The sequence below is a fragment of the Pongo abelii genome, chromosome 7 (genome assembly GCF_028885655.2).
Source record: "Pongo abelii isolate AG06213 chromosome 7, NHGRI_mPonAbe1-v2.0_pri, whole genome shotgun sequence".
In the NCBI taxonomy this organism is placed as follows: Eukaryota; Metazoa; Chordata; class Mammalia; order Primates; family Hominidae; genus Pongo; species Pongo abelii.
The window spans coordinates 149179418-149195244 of record NC_071992.2 but is presented as its reverse complement, the minus strand read 5'-3'; the positions used below and the strand labels follow the sequence as shown (position 1 = coordinate 149195244).

General features: G+C 33.4%; 1 protein-coding gene across 18 annotated transcripts in view; it reads right to left on the bottom strand.

The window, feature by feature from the left end:
- Nucleotides 1-15827, bottom strand: part of PHF20L1 (PHD finger protein 20 like 1) — a 73618-nt gene that overhangs the window by 53329 nt on the left and 4462 nt on the right. For all 18 annotated transcript variants that reach the window (XM_054518851.2, XM_024251058.3, XM_054518852.2 and 15 more), the window contains exons 3-4: nucleotides 999-1170; nucleotides 761-845 (exon numbers count right to left, since the gene is read on the bottom strand). In XM_054518851.2, coding sequence (XP_054374826.2) covers nucleotides 761-845; nucleotides 999-1170 — 257 coding nt within the window. The remainder of the gene's footprint in view (nucleotides 1-760; nucleotides 846-998; nucleotides 1171-15827) is intronic.

Sequence of the window (15827 nt, the reverse complement as noted above, 5' to 3'; positions counted from 1 at the left end):
CAAAATTTTTAAATGAGAAATTTAAATAAAATATTCAGGTATGTTTTCAATAATAATTTAATTATTAATTCTCACAACTTTCCAAATTAATCAGCATATGAATTCTGTTTTAAATTAATGATCTGTCCAATAGATTTCCCAGTCTTATGCAACACTAATACGCCTAATTTCTGTATTACTTTCAACATTTTTGATTACTTAACTTTGGCTCAGTATCTAATATTCTAACAAATGTCCACAAAAAGCTACTAGAAAATTAACTCAATTATCTGTAGAAATTAATGATAGGACAGCAGGGAGAGACACAATAAAGGAAATCCTCAAATTGGTAAAAATTCCATACTCTTTCCTCAGAAAATATCCTATGTATTTCACTTGTGAATTGAACTGATCTGAATTCTCCTAAATCTTTAACCTTTCCTCACACTCTTGGGTAGATGCTCATAAATATAACTTGGCCACAAACTAGAAACAGAGAAGTAGAAATAAAATGCGTATGATATAAGCCTGTGAATTGAAAGTTGAAAAATTTTAACCAACTATTTTTGTCTACTAATTTAAACACTACTTAGGTAGCAAACCATATAGCATTTTATTCTTGACAACATATAACAAATCAATTGCTCCCAAAAAAGAATACTTACAGAAAATATAAAAGTTATACGTAATGATTACATAACACACACTAATTAAAATTTAAAATACAGTGAAATTTTACTATTAATCTAATTTTAAGTCTCAGATCATTTCAAACACATACCTTCTTTGTTAATTGCTTCAATCTTGGCAGGGTAATAGCGACAGTCTGTCCAACGAGCCAGAACTTCTTCTCCAGCTTTAAAATCCTATTTTAAACAACTTTTAAGATCAATTCCATGTATATTAAATAAGCATTTCTTAACAAAAACAGGCTTTTGTATAATTTAACAGAATCCTTTTAAAATATGTCATTACGTAGCTGGCAAAACTAGCAAACAGAAAAAAAACTTGCTACTTACAAAGAAATCTTCCTCATCTTTTAGCCCTTCTTTTCTTAGTGCTGGTCTCTCAAGGGGTCGCAATCTATTGCTATCCCAGTAAATCCACTCATCATAACGATGACTCCAGCGCTCAAAATGGACCAACATCTTGCCCTCCTCATAGTCAATTTTTTCAATTCGTGATGGATACCTCAAAAATCAAAATGCTTCATATAAAGAGAAAATCCTTATATTTGTTTATACAAAGTATTATACATAGAAGATTTAGCTGAATGTTGCTTACCATTAAAACCATGAAGAAAACAATAAATACGCCCATATTTTAAAACTAACCAAAAAACTCTGCTTTATTGTCTTTATAAACGATCGTCCTCAAGATCTGAATAAACTCCTTGATACACTCCCAGTAGAAATATAAATGACTGCACTGTTTTGTGAAGTAATGTGGTAACATACATCAAGAACCTTAAACATATTCCTACTTTCTGACCCAACAATTTCAATTCTGGAATTATATACAGAAAACATTATTTATAATAACAAATAAAGTGGAAACCATCTAAATATACGGTTGGAAAAACTGAAGACTGTCTACAGCTATACAAACAATGATATATCCACTGAATGAAATATTATGTAGTCACTGAATGCGGTGTTTACAAAGAATTTACAATGTGGGGAAAATGTAAAAAACAAGAACTCTATTTAGCATAAATATAAATATGTAAATTTTGTCTAGCAAAAAATACACCAGCATGTACACTGTCTTTATATGGCATAAGCTCACTTTAATTCTTTTTTTTCTGTATTTATCAATATTTTATAAAGAGCAACAATGATGGTAAGGCTCAGTAAAACCTTAAATTTAAAAATACAAAATATTTCATTGTTCTGTCTTCACATGTGATAATTCTGTAATTCCAAAACAGGAATTAGTTAACTTAAAACTTTTTACAAGGAAAGTTGCTTCATCATTCTTAATGTACTGTATTAAAATGTTAACAGATGACTCAATTTTTTTTAAAGTATGATTAAATAACATTCAGAACTCAATAGCAGCACACAGTGGATGATTCAGCCATACAGTTTATCCCATATTCTTCCTAGCTTTTGCTAAATTCAGAATCTTTGTTTTCCCCGTGGAAAACTAGCTTTAAATATAAAGTACAATGGACTTTATATAACTTTGAAATGTAGGAAATGATTACTACCTACTTTATAGCTCAATCCTGCTATTCAGAGTTTTTCAGACATTTCAAGGATCATTCTCTGGTAGAGCTTCTTCGATCTCTGACATTCAACCCCACTTTGATCTAACGACATTGAGTTCTTGGATTTTCCTCAAATATACATTGCTCTGTGTCAAGCATTCGTGCTATTCTCCATTCTATTCTTTCTGTCCGAGCCCTAAACCACCCTTCCCTTCCTTTGTATACAAATCACTGCAGACTTGGTTAAACACAGAACTGCTTGTGTGAAGACTTCCCTAACTCCCTGACTCCTGCTGCTCTGACAGCACTCATCTCATTAGAGCTGTACATCACCTCTGCACAGGTTCTCACTCAAACTGGGTGCTGCAGAACATTTATATCTCTTGGAACACTGATATGTGTGGCACTAAAAAGAAAAAGAAAAGAAAAAAGGGGTCTTGTTGTCAAATAAGCTAGGGAATTACTGGATTAAAAAAAGTTAGGCTGCATTCTTTATTGAAAGACTTCTTGGTGCAGTCAACGAGATGGAGATAAAGCATTCAGTGTTACTAGATTCAAGAAAACATGTAACCCCTTTTATCATGAAAATGTATTAACATTTCTTGAGATAGCAAATAGCTAAGGAAGATGAGGTTAGAAATGCTACTCTGGCCTGTGAGCTTCTGGAGATAAATGAGTCATGTTTACTTTTGTAGTCCCCAGGACCTAGCACCATGACAGGACACAAAACTGCTACTCAGGGAATGTTTGCAGGTGTAAGCAACAGCTTTAAAGAAAGGCGGGAATGTTTGCAGGCATAAGAAGCAGCTTTAAAAAAAGGCAATTTGCTCATTTCTTCAGAACTAAGAAGGCAGTTGACCCAATTATAGCCTTGTTAGATCTTAGTCTTTTGGAAAGAGTAAGCATAGGTGAGGGAAGACCTGTGTTAAAGGCACAAAAACAAGAAAACTTGGGAGATTAACATACTTCCTGAGGTGGACATGCCTACCCCACCCACTTAGAATCAATGCTGTAATACTTGTCTTTTGCAGTGTCGCTCTGGTTTTGTTTTTGTTGCCCTGGTTTTTAAAACATAAAAATGTCAATAGCATTAAGAAAAACCTAGAACAAGGTTGTTCTTTATTTTTCAACATTCGCTAGCCACTGAAGTACTATAAAAAGATATTCTATCAATTGTAAAAATTGATGTTTCTTTCAAAACATAAAGCCTCTAATTTCATGTGCTTAATTTGTCCTATCATTTATATTTTGAATAAAAAAATAAGGAGTTTACTCTTTAGGTTCCCTCATATTCTAAATGTATACAACTCTATATATTTGAAACATTTCTCAAAGTGAGAATAGTCCACAGTAACAGAGTTAAACACATCTTTATTTTCACAACATGACTTAATTCAGTAAAGAATCAGTATCTAGGTGAGTTCAAATAATTTAAATCTGGATTGCATTTTAAAGCGACTTACGGTTTTTCTAAAATATTTTAAATTATTCTGGCTGAGATGCCTGATGCATCAACCAAAATGAAAATTATGTTTTGCGGATCCTCTTTAGGGTAAATCATAGCATGCTGTACTCTCTACATAAATATCTAGAAACTGATACGTACAGTTGGGATGAAGGCCAAGAATTAAGTAAGTAGCACAGATATACAAGATTCTTCTCTATTGTAATTTTTATCATGTTCACTAATCAAATTTTGAATCTTAAAGGTGTTAAAAATATTACCATTATCAAAAATGTCCACATTTCTGTTCATTCATTAAACATTTATTTGAACATCCAAGAAGACTAAGGCACTTGCTAGGCACTATTGGTACATAAAAAGGAAACGAAACAACTCAGCCAGGCATGGTGGCTCACACCTGTAATCCCAGCACTCTGGGAGGCCAGCGGGTGGATCACCTGAGGTAGAGAGTTTGAGACCAGCATGACCAACATGGAGAAACCCGGTCTCTAGTAAAAATACAAAATTTGCCGGGCATGGTGGCACATGACTGTAATCCCAGCTACTCGGGAGGCTGAGGCAGGAGAATCACTTGAACCCGGGAGGCAGAGGTTGCAGTGAGCCGAGATCGCACCATTGCACTGGGCAACAATAGCGAAACTCCATATCAAAAAAAAAAAAAAAAAGGAAATAACTCCTATCACTGATGGGCTTAGCTTAGGATCAGATTAGGAGAAAGAGAGAAGAATCAGAATATTTACTATCGCAGATATGTCAGGCTCTGTGTTTTTTACTTATTGAGTGCCAACTGTTCTTTCTATATGTTTTCTCATTTCATCTTGGTAATCATAAAAGGTATTGAAAACATAGTGTACATTTAACAGATGAAGACCTGTCCAAGAATACACATGGTGCAGCCAGTATTAAAAACCAAGACTAAGTGGCACAAAAGTCTGTACTCTATGCCAAAAGAAGAAACGGGATAAGGCCCACCTAAGTGATTATTTCATACATAGTAAAACTGGTAAGTGTATACAAAAACTGTATATAAGATGCTTTAATAGTCCATAGAAAATCTGGGAATTTACTGAAGGTTCTCGGGAGACGTTATTTATGTTAGACTTGCTAGGGGACATATAGAATACAAACCTAATGAGCACAAAGTGTATACACAGAGCATAATTCATTTACTCAATGTTCACTTACTTAAAACCATCACATGACTCTGAGTTAGGCAAGCAGCCATGGAGGATTTCAAGATAAGTAGGATATGGTTATTTGTCCTCAAAGACCTCATGTTCAGAGACTGGAGGAGCACTTAAAGGAAAGAGTAACAGTCCTTTTGGCTAGACTACATGGTAAGTAGTAAAGCAGGTAAAGGAGACTAGTAAGACATCAGATGGGACTTCTTAGTCTGGTCGAAACTTGAAGGGCTTTGAAATAGCAAACTAATGAATCAACCCTTTATTCTACAGAAAACAGGGAGTGACTTAAAGTTTGTACTTAATTTGGTTACCAGTTACACCTCAAGAGGAAAAAAATTGTAACATCGAGATCTTTGCAATACAGGTAAAATGCATTAAATGGTAATTTAACATATAGCTTTGCACAGTGAAGTTATTTCTAGCAGATGGCTCATAGTAATAATGTTTTGATACATACAGTGAAGAAAAAACGCTGTTGAACACAAATGTATTCACAAATGCCTCTGTAGGCTGAACTACAACAATATTATTTTGATGCACTATTTATGTTTTATTCTAATTGACTGTGAATTAAACATAAGATTTTTCTGATTGAATCTGGAAGCTGTAGTGTTAATGCTGTTGTTTTGTCATTTTTTTAAAGGTTGAATCATAGGAAGCTGTTAAATTAAAGAATAGTGATTAGGCACAATCCCAGACATTTACAAGTAATTTGGAAAAATATTCAAGAAGTGGAAGACTGAAGTTTCAGAGTTTAAAGAGTCAGAGATAAGATGCCGATAACAATGATTAGAGATAAAGAGAAAAGAAAATAACCATAGCTGACATCTCTCAAGGGTTCAACAGAAAGAGATGGAGAGAAGGCAACTTCACTAAAAGTAGGATTTCTCAGTGCCAAAATTCTACATAGAGCTCTCTTACCCTTTATATATTACTGCATTATACCATAAAATTTCTGCTATATCCCTTCCCTAATTCCACTTAAAACTTCATGCATTGTTTAAATGTTATCTACTTGTGTAGAAAATAATCACCTCCACTGCTGAGCCTATCTTGCTCTCTCGTATGTCTTGTACACTTGAATCCCAGTAAAGAGTTTACCCTCAGAAAACTTAACAAGAAAAATAATTCACTCTAAAATGGATTCTTTATTGTTTATTTGGCTTAATGGAAATGAAGAGCATTCCAAAACAGAGAAGACTTTAAAATGATTCTTGCTGATTTAACAGAATTTTCACATACTCAATTCTACTAATCTCAACTGATTTCTTGAGACCCTTTCTGAATTAGTGTGGGACCCTTTTGAATTAAAGTCCTCTAATGGCCAAGTCAAACTGTAGCCATAACTAGAGTAGAGCAAAGCCATCACCAAGAATAAAATTTTTTTCACCTTCTCTAAACTCCTATAGCATATTATTGCATTATCTGATGTTGTCATTTTAACACTATGACTCCCACTTGTACAAGACTCTTCAGAGAGTGGCAGTATCTACAGATTCTGGACTAACACCATAATCTCATAAGAACAGAAACTGACCAGAGGTTAGCTATACAGTAAACATACATTATCAGTTCCCTGTTGTATCAACTCTTAAGTGTTATCAAAACATAAATATGTTTTGCTTAAAATTTATTTTTACATATTTTACAGAAACCTAAAATGGGAATTATTACCAGTGAATTCTTATTCTGGCTCACATTGTTAACTGTTTTACATGGGCAGGTCTGGACTCATCCACTAGATCAGGAGACTGAATTCCCTGAGGTTGCACGCAAAATGCTATGTGCTTGGTGTAGATGTATATGGGTATTCTTTTGAGGTGAGAATTCCCAAGTTTAATCAGATTTTCAAAGTGGTCCACATTCACAAAACCAAAAACTTTTGAAAGGCAAGATGATTTATTAACTCAAACTGTCAGCGCTTCATTATCCTAGGATAAAAGAGGGAAGCAATGGTGGGCATGCAGCTATGCCAGAAATATAATCTGATGGATTAATTTTAAAAATTTCTTTGCATTAAACATAGGAACATTAATACAATTAAACATCATTTGCATTTAAGGAATTCATTCTGATTTATCTTCTAATTTAAAATATATATCCAGATTTTTTCTGTATTGATTAAAAAAAGTCAACCATGAGAAAATGACAAGGGAAATTAACTGATATAACCTAGAATCTCCTGCACTTAAGTCAAGATAGAGTTGACAACTACCTCAATGACAGGTTGCAATCCACCAAGCAGGGCCAGAATATGCTGACAAATGCCCTAAAGACCGTGAGAATTCATGAAAAGATTTAGATTTAACTAATTATTTGAATAAGCACCATATCAATCAAAATGGCAACATAATTTTATAAACTGCCTCAATAAGTTATTCAAATTATGTATTTTAAATAATCACTTTCTTGTTTATATGGATAAGCCAATAGGATGTCTAATTCATGTAAATTTAGAAATTGACAGTTCCTCATTCATTTCATTTATTCAACAAAGAAAAAGAATCAAGTAAGTTAACACAATTCAACATAATGATAGCTAGTATAACAAAGACATTATGCTAGCACACAGAAAGAGTATCTGAACAAGGATGTTCTCTTGGACAAGGCAGTTCTTTTGTTTTAAAGGATAGTATGTATGAAATACACCTAAAATATGACTTAAACATAACTAAAATATTAGCAGAATCCTAGGGATCTAGGACTAACAATTCAAAATAGTTTTGTGGATAAGAACTTCATCTATAACTATGGTAGTCATAAAAAATGACTAAAAGATTAGAAGAACTAGAAATAGAAGGGTAAGAGCTGTCTTACATCCAATTATTAGTGAGAGGATTATTTGCCAAATAACAAAAATTAACACAGAATGTAACCCAAAGCAAACAAAATATTCTTGTATCCTAGTTACCCTTTAAAATTTTTAGTTTCCTGGTAGCACTTTAAATTTACATTAAGCTTTATAGTTTTCAAAAATGTTTTCTCATTCACCCATTGATTATAACTGCAATAATGATATCACGTACTACAATTACAGTATTTTAAATTCAGCACTTTCAGATACTGCACGTTCATTTGCTTCATACTTTAAAAACAACAAACCGAAAGCAAAACTCTCTTGATTAATTCAAACTCAATATTCCACAATGCAATGTTAATACAAAATAGTCTAAAAATTTCAAATCATTCAGATGATAGCTTATAGGTCAAAATTATATCCTCTCCAACACTGAAGTTTAAGAACCTCATCATATCATTTCTCAGGTCTTTTCAGACCTATTGATCCCCATAATACACATCTGGCACGAGCTGACAGTTCACCCTGCTTCCTACTTGTCCACAACTTTCACAACAAAGAGAAGAACAGAATTAGCTATGTCTTCTCTTTTAGAACCTTGTGGCAGGTACTTTGCAAATTAATGTTTCACTTCAGATCACTGTATTTAAGTTCCTGTTCCTCTCTCCTCCCACCTCCCCAGCACCTGAATTCTGCCATGCCTATATTCACTCGCACTGTCAGTTCTAACCAAATCAAAATACCTGTACCATATCCTTTGTACTCACTACCTTCTCCCACCACAAGCATCCATTAGACCATAGAGAATTTCTTTCCGACTCCACTAAAACATGATCTTCCTGTCATGAGTATTTGACTCAAAGTTTATGAACTTCATACAGTTTTTTAAGCTACAACTAAACTTTTGTTACTTAATTGTGCTAGCAAAACTCAAAATCTAGCAGGTTGCAATCACCCAGTTCTATTTCTTAACATTTAGCACTTTACAAAAAACTTTACTACAGATAGTTATATTTGTTTATATGCCTACTGATTAAAGTCTGATGAATTTACATCGATTCCTCCTGCATTTGACTCTACCTTCTTAAAATAACGAATGTTCATGTTATTGTTATGATTAAAACTAATGTTTATGTGCCTACCATGAGGCATATAACATGCATTATTTTGCTTAAATCCTCAAAGAACCCTTTAAATGAAGTACTAATATTGTTACCAGTTTTTAAAGGGAGGTCATGGAGGCTCTGAAAGATTCAGTAACTTGCTCATGTTAAAAGAGGTAATGAATGGTGGATCCTGGAACTGAGGTATTCCTGTCCATAAAGACTATGCATTCAATCATTACAGATTCTGCATCTTGCAACTGATGAGTTTCAGTTCATATTACATTTATGGCAGCGTTTCAATATGGGGGCTCTTACCAAAGATGTATTAAAAACAGATAAAACAATACAAAAGTCAAGTTATTTTATCTATTTTTCCTTAAAATTTTACTTTTAATCTCTCATATACAAGCAACATGCCTAAAGTTGGTTTTTGTTAGACCAAAGAGTATGGAAAATAATTGTACAAAATAAATATCCTCCATGCATAAAATTACTAAGCAAAGATAAGAGGCTCTTCTGTTTTATTATTAAAATTTCTCAAAACAAAAGGGCACTACATCTCAGCTATGACTAAGTATAATACATCACATTATTAAAATTAAATAATTGGAGTAAAGAAAGTAGCTTAACTTTCATCACGTTTGAAACTCATAAATTTTTAAATTAAGAGGAAATCTCGGATATGATACGTTACAGAACTAAGGAAAACAAAAAGTGATTTTAAAAATAAATTAAATTTGCTAATCTAGGTTAACAAATATCATCTTATGTTTAGTTTTCAATCCAAAAGTCACAATGTATTTGCCATAATTTTCTGAAATGGTAACTAGGTTATTTCAAGATATCCCAAAACTTTTGTCTTCATTCATCCTTTTTAAACCCAACAAAATTCAATAAACTTTGCTGGGCACCTTTTATGAGTAAGTTACTATGTTAAGGCCTTGTAGATATACCATTTCATATAAGTAGCTTATACTTCAGTACCCTAGCTAATCATGATGTACCAGAAATAAATTTATTTCTAATTGATGGTAACTTTTTTGGCAATAAGAAAACAGACTTTCAAGACACTCTGAATATTAAGTAAATATCTATACTCTTCCTTCAACTTTACTGCAACAATCCTCTCAAAGTTGAGGTAATTATAATTACTGAAATAACATAAAACTTGCATACCAACTTCTAATTTAATAAGAAGTATATTTTTATGTGCTAACGATCTGTAGCAAGAAATGATAGGGAGTGGTCAACACTTCTTCAAAATATACAGTTACAGTAAAAATACTAAAAAACTGGGACCTTAATGAAGAACAGCAGAACTAAGCTGTCTTTTCAATACTCCGTTAATTTCTTTTAAAAATTGTACTACTGATATTCAAAACTTAAAATTAAAACTAGTATTTTCTCCCTCAGCTTAAAAGAAATCACTTAAAACCAAAATTAAAAACATAAGCATCTGCAGATGCCATTTCTGTCTACTCAGCAAAACTAGAATTGCAAAACTTTCTTTTTAGTAGAGTTAACTACCACAACAGATAAACTGTTTCCCAGCTAGTGGCTTTCATCAACCTCCAACTAAAAACTAAACCATTATCTAATGTGATGTGACAGTGTGAAATCTCATAATACATAATAACATTCGGCAGGAATAATGTAACAAATAGGGAGCTGGATGCGTGTGATACGTGATGGCTGGACTTCAACCAAATGTCAGACAAGCAAATAAAACGGTTTTTCTCTTGTTCCAACCCTTGCCACTATATGATCACACACACATAAAGCACAGCACAGTAAGTCTGAGATTCCTGGACTTTACCCTCATTATAAATTGATGAAGGAGGCTAAGAAATCATCAGCTTGGAGGTTTTATTCTGAAGTAAATTTAGGAGGAAAGCTCTCTAGGATGGATAAACTTGAAATTTACCTACCTTGCTCAAGCCCTCTAATTCCAATGAAAAAGAGTGGCATAGGCTTGCCAGACTTTCAGGGCCCTTCTAGATGCCAGACATACACTCACAACTACAATTGGTCAGAAACTACGGTGGCCCATGAACACTGAGCCCATTTAGTTAACTGAGGCTCAAAGCTTTAGGAAATCTATGCGAGACAATGGGTTACAGTGGAGAAATCACTACATTGGGAGGCAAAAGGTTTCATGCCCAATATAGTTATACCCCAAATAGCTCAAACCTCTATATTTTTTCCAAATTATATTCAGTTTTCCACATTTTTCTCATTTTCTCCTCTAGTAGCCAGCAGTTTTGAACTACCTATGACTTTTTGTCTACCTTACCTCTGCCTCAAGTTTGTGTTATTTACCCATCTAAAAGTGTGATTTAAAAAAAAAAAAATCTGTCATCCCTGAATAGGTGAAAATCGATAAAAAGAAACTGAGTTTGGAATTCAATTGCACCTGAAAGATCATCTAAAATGTAAGACTTTCATTTTAAGGTCATTAAAGCAGAGAAATACCTCTCCAAAATCACATAGTTCATGGCAAAATAGCACTTAAAACCTATATTTTAAGACTTCCAGTTTAATTTACTTTTTCCAATCCTTTTGTTTTCCAAAAAAACTAGGATAAGCAGAAAAAGCTTATAAATCAGAAAAAGTTCTATAAAAAACGAATTAACATAAAAAAAGGAAGAACACTAGAGCAAGAACAACCTGAAACCAGGTGTGTTTTCAAATAAACAAGTCTTCTCTGTCCCTAAATCATGCTTTTCACATTTTTGAAGGGGTAGAGGGACGCTTTCTTATATTTAGCATTGTTCAAAGGAATTTATGGGGCTTTCTTTTGTGGAAATTTTAAAAAGTTAAAGAAGTAAAATGTTTGTGCACTGGTACAAACCTGCTTGATAATTAAACTGGATGATTCACTTTGACCTTAAGATTCAAAATTTGTGACTATCTAAATGTAAATTATCTCAGAATTTTTAAACAAAACTTACAGATTTCAAATGAATTGTCTGCAAGAAGTGTCCTTAACCTAGAGGTCATGTATAAGTTTTCTATGAACTTATGACCATAGTATATAATTCATTTATTTTGGTGTATACATACAACTGTGTATTTTTTCTGAGTCTACGGCTGGCATTGGTTTTCAAAGGTAATGACTCAAAATAATAATCATTACTTTCCACATATAGACAAACTGAAAGAATCCCAAATTACAAAAAGACAAAAACTGCATGCATATTAATATTAGCAAAAGAACCTCTATTTTTGAAGTATTCACCTAGTGTTCCTACAACACTATATTTGATCTACATGTTACATTTTAGGACCATTCTCCTACTCTAAATATAGATGACACAACTTATCTCTAGTAGCATTTTCCTTTGAATGGTTAAATCTAATTAGAAAAAAAGTAACTTTTTATTCAGAAAATGTGTATTTTTATTTAAATTAACAAGTATTTGTACTTGCTACAATGTAAATTTCCTTAATTCTCCTATACTATTGAAATTCTGCACGAACATCTTAAAAACTCACATTTGCAAATGTTCCATACAGTTCAAAAAACTCCAAATGTGTGAAAACAGCATTTGCCAATTCAAATTTATACTGTTCTATTAAACTCTGATACTTGGAGATATCTCCACATTTTTTAATCTTTCATTTTCCTTTTCTTTAGATTTAGAAGAGAATTAAATAGAAATATTCCAAAAGAGTCAGAGGAGCATATCTTATTTGAATGTTTTAAATTGACTCTATATTTCAAATTTATTTTAAGATTAACACCATAGCATGTTATTTAATCTCTTGTGTTTTTGTAACAATCGCTTACTGTAGAATAACTATTTTAATTTCAATCAAAAAACAGGAGTTAAATCAGTAGTCAACGCCAGTGTGATTTTATCAGTTTTCTTACTAAGCAATATTCAGAATGATTAGATACTTTAATATTTGCAAGCAAACTCTATAAAACTCTGTGGAAACATGAGGATTTTATTATCACTTCAAAAAGACTGTCTACAACTTTGGAAGAACAAGACAGATGGAAAAACTGCTTGAGCCCACGAATTCAAGACCAGCCTGGGCAACCCAGAGAGACCCCTTTCTCTACCACAAAAAAAAAAGAAAAAGAAAATCAGCATGTTACTAAGGCATACGCCTGTAGTCCCAGCTACTTGGGAGGCTGAAGCAGGAGGATGGCTTGAGCCCCGGGAGGTAAAGGCTGTAGGCTGCTTCGGGTCATGATCTCATGACTGCACTGCAACCTGGGCAACAGTAAAACTTTGTCTCAAAAAAAAAAAGAAAAAGAAAAAAATGTCATCAGTTTGTTGCAATGACATGTTTTGCCTTCTATGATTCCAAGCCACTCACCTGTCAACTAAAGCTACATTTACAAACTCAATCACTTAACTCTTCAGATCCCCAAAGATTTACTTTTCTGTTCTCCCTCTCCCCTTGCATTTACCTCCATGCTTTATGATTATGTACCAATCTGCAGAATTTAAAGCAATACATAATTTTATTTGAACCTTAAAAACCAACCTCTAAATAAAAGCCAGTAATACTGCTTCCATTTTACTGCTAAGAAAACCAAGTTAAAGGACTTACCCATATTTACAGGATTAATAAGTAACAGTCTGAATTTAAACCCACCCGCTTACAGTGTCTCCAATGTAACTTCAACTCTCAACTTTCTCCTTCCCCAAATATACTTCCATATCAACACACCTATACTCATTTTTATTCTTATGATGTTACTACCTTCCAGAGATTATAAAACTGAATATCAAGGTTTGGATGCACAGAGTTTGTTGTGAAAAACATGATGAAAATAAGATAAAAAATAGTTGACTGTGCTAACTGTAAACATTAGCATGTCAAAGTCTTTATGCAGATGACTGAAAAAGTTACAAGAAAATGTTTTTAAAATATTGTAAAGCTATAATATTTTTAAAAATTAAAACAGCCCACACTACTCAGGAGTTATGTTTGGTCACTGTAGGAGAGATCCAATTATCAAAAAGCAAATACTGGGACTAAGATGACTGACCTCTTGATGGCTTCTCAGGGCCTGTGTGCATTAGTACTGATAAATAAACCACCAATGAGTGTTCTTCTGTAGCTATAAAGTTACTTTGAAAATAAAAATAAATCACTACTTAAGGCCTGGAGCAGTGGCTCACGCCTGTAATCCCAGCACTTTGAGGGGCTGAGGCAGGCAGATCGCAAGGTCAAGAGATGGAGACTACCCTGGAAAACATGGCGAAACCCCATCTCTACTAAAAATACAAAAAAAATTAGCTGGGCATGGTGGCGTGCGCCTGTAGTCCCAGCTACTCGGGAGGCTGAGGCAGGGGAATTGCTTGAACCTGGGAGGCGGAGGGAGGTTGCAGCGAGCGGAGGTTGCAATGAGCCGAGATTGTGCCACTGAATTCCAGCCTGGCGAAAGAGCAAGACTCTGTCTCAAAAAAATAAATAAAATAAGATAAAATAAAAATAAATAAATCACTGCTTAAAAAGGTACAATGCATTTTCAAAGATAAGGTATCTTTCTGATGTTTAAGAATTATGTGATATGGTTTATTCCAGCAATAATAACATACTTTTCCTGAGAAACACAGATTGAGTCTTCCTGTTAAATCAAATCTACCCCAAAGCTAAAAGTGAGAGCTTAACTTCAGATTATTTCCACCTACTAAATTTAGAGTTTATCCTTTTATGTCTAGACACATACCAGAAACTATTTTCCTTTTTTATATATGAGAAACCAGCCAGGAGTGCACTTTGGGAGGCTGAGGTGGGAGGATCATTTGAGGCCAGGAATTCCAGACCAGCCTGGGCAATACAGTGACACTTCATCTCTACAAAAAAAAAATTTTTTTTTAATTAGCCCAGACCTGTGGTGCACACCTATAGTTCCAGCTATTCAAGAGGCTGAGGTGGCAGGATAACTCGAGCCCAGGAGGTAGAGGTTTTAGTGAGCCAAGATCATGCCACTGCACTCCCAGCCTGGGCAACAGAAAAGACTCTTGTCTCAAAAAAAAAAAAAAAAAAAAAAGGCAAGAAAAACCTTTAATAGGCATTTTGGGTTCTTTACTAGCACCACTTTCCTTTTGCACTTCTCTTCAAAAGGTGATTTATCAACATGTGATAAGTTAGTTTCTCAGTAATATACTGCTTATTGTAAATGTTTTGAGTATAGAGACAGTAAGCAAGATTTGCATTCCTGCTCCTCCCTATCCAATGCCTATAATAGTTCAAACTACATTTATCTCAAAGATGACTCAATACTTTTCAAAGAGAATTGAATAAATTTGGAAGACTAAGCATTCAATATGGATGCAAAAAATAGAATATGAAAGAAGGGAAAGAGAGAAGAGTGGGAGAAGAGGGAGAAAAGAATTTCCGTATATTTTCAATGATTAACTATAATATTTTGCTTCTCACAAGAATGTCAGTTTATCGTCAAATAATCCTATAATTTTACTTAATATTAATGCAAAAATTTACAGAATTTCCATGAAATGTAAAATGGTCATTTACAAATGGAATAATATGAAGAATTAAGTTTATTATCCTATTTATAAATAAAATCTGTTAAGAGCACTAATCTCATAGAACTTTTGTGTCCCATATAAAATTCAGTACATCTTAGTAATTAAATAGTTGGTCCAACAGCACACCACCTAATACTAAATTTAAGGGGCACCTAAGCCTAACCAGTTCTTGAAACTACTGACATTAATAAGAAAAATTACATAAGAAAATTATTTTTGTAAATTACCTAGAATACATATATAAAATATTCTTAATCCTTTTTTAAATAAGGAGCCACCTGAAACGGAATGCCAAAATCTTTATATAAATCAGCTTATAAAAATAAAACTGATAACAAGTTTCAGTGATAATATGTGATTATCCTGGCTAATGCTTATTTCCATTAAAGAGAACTATTATTACCAGGGTCATTAAAATTAAATCTAAACTTCATCAGTGAGTACATCTGCATGACACCACTCAAATAAGCACATATGAACTTTGTGGCAAGAAGATACAACTTTCATTTGTTCTCTGAAATTCCAAGTATTCTAAAAACACAGAATACTCTAAAAGTACATTCAAGCAT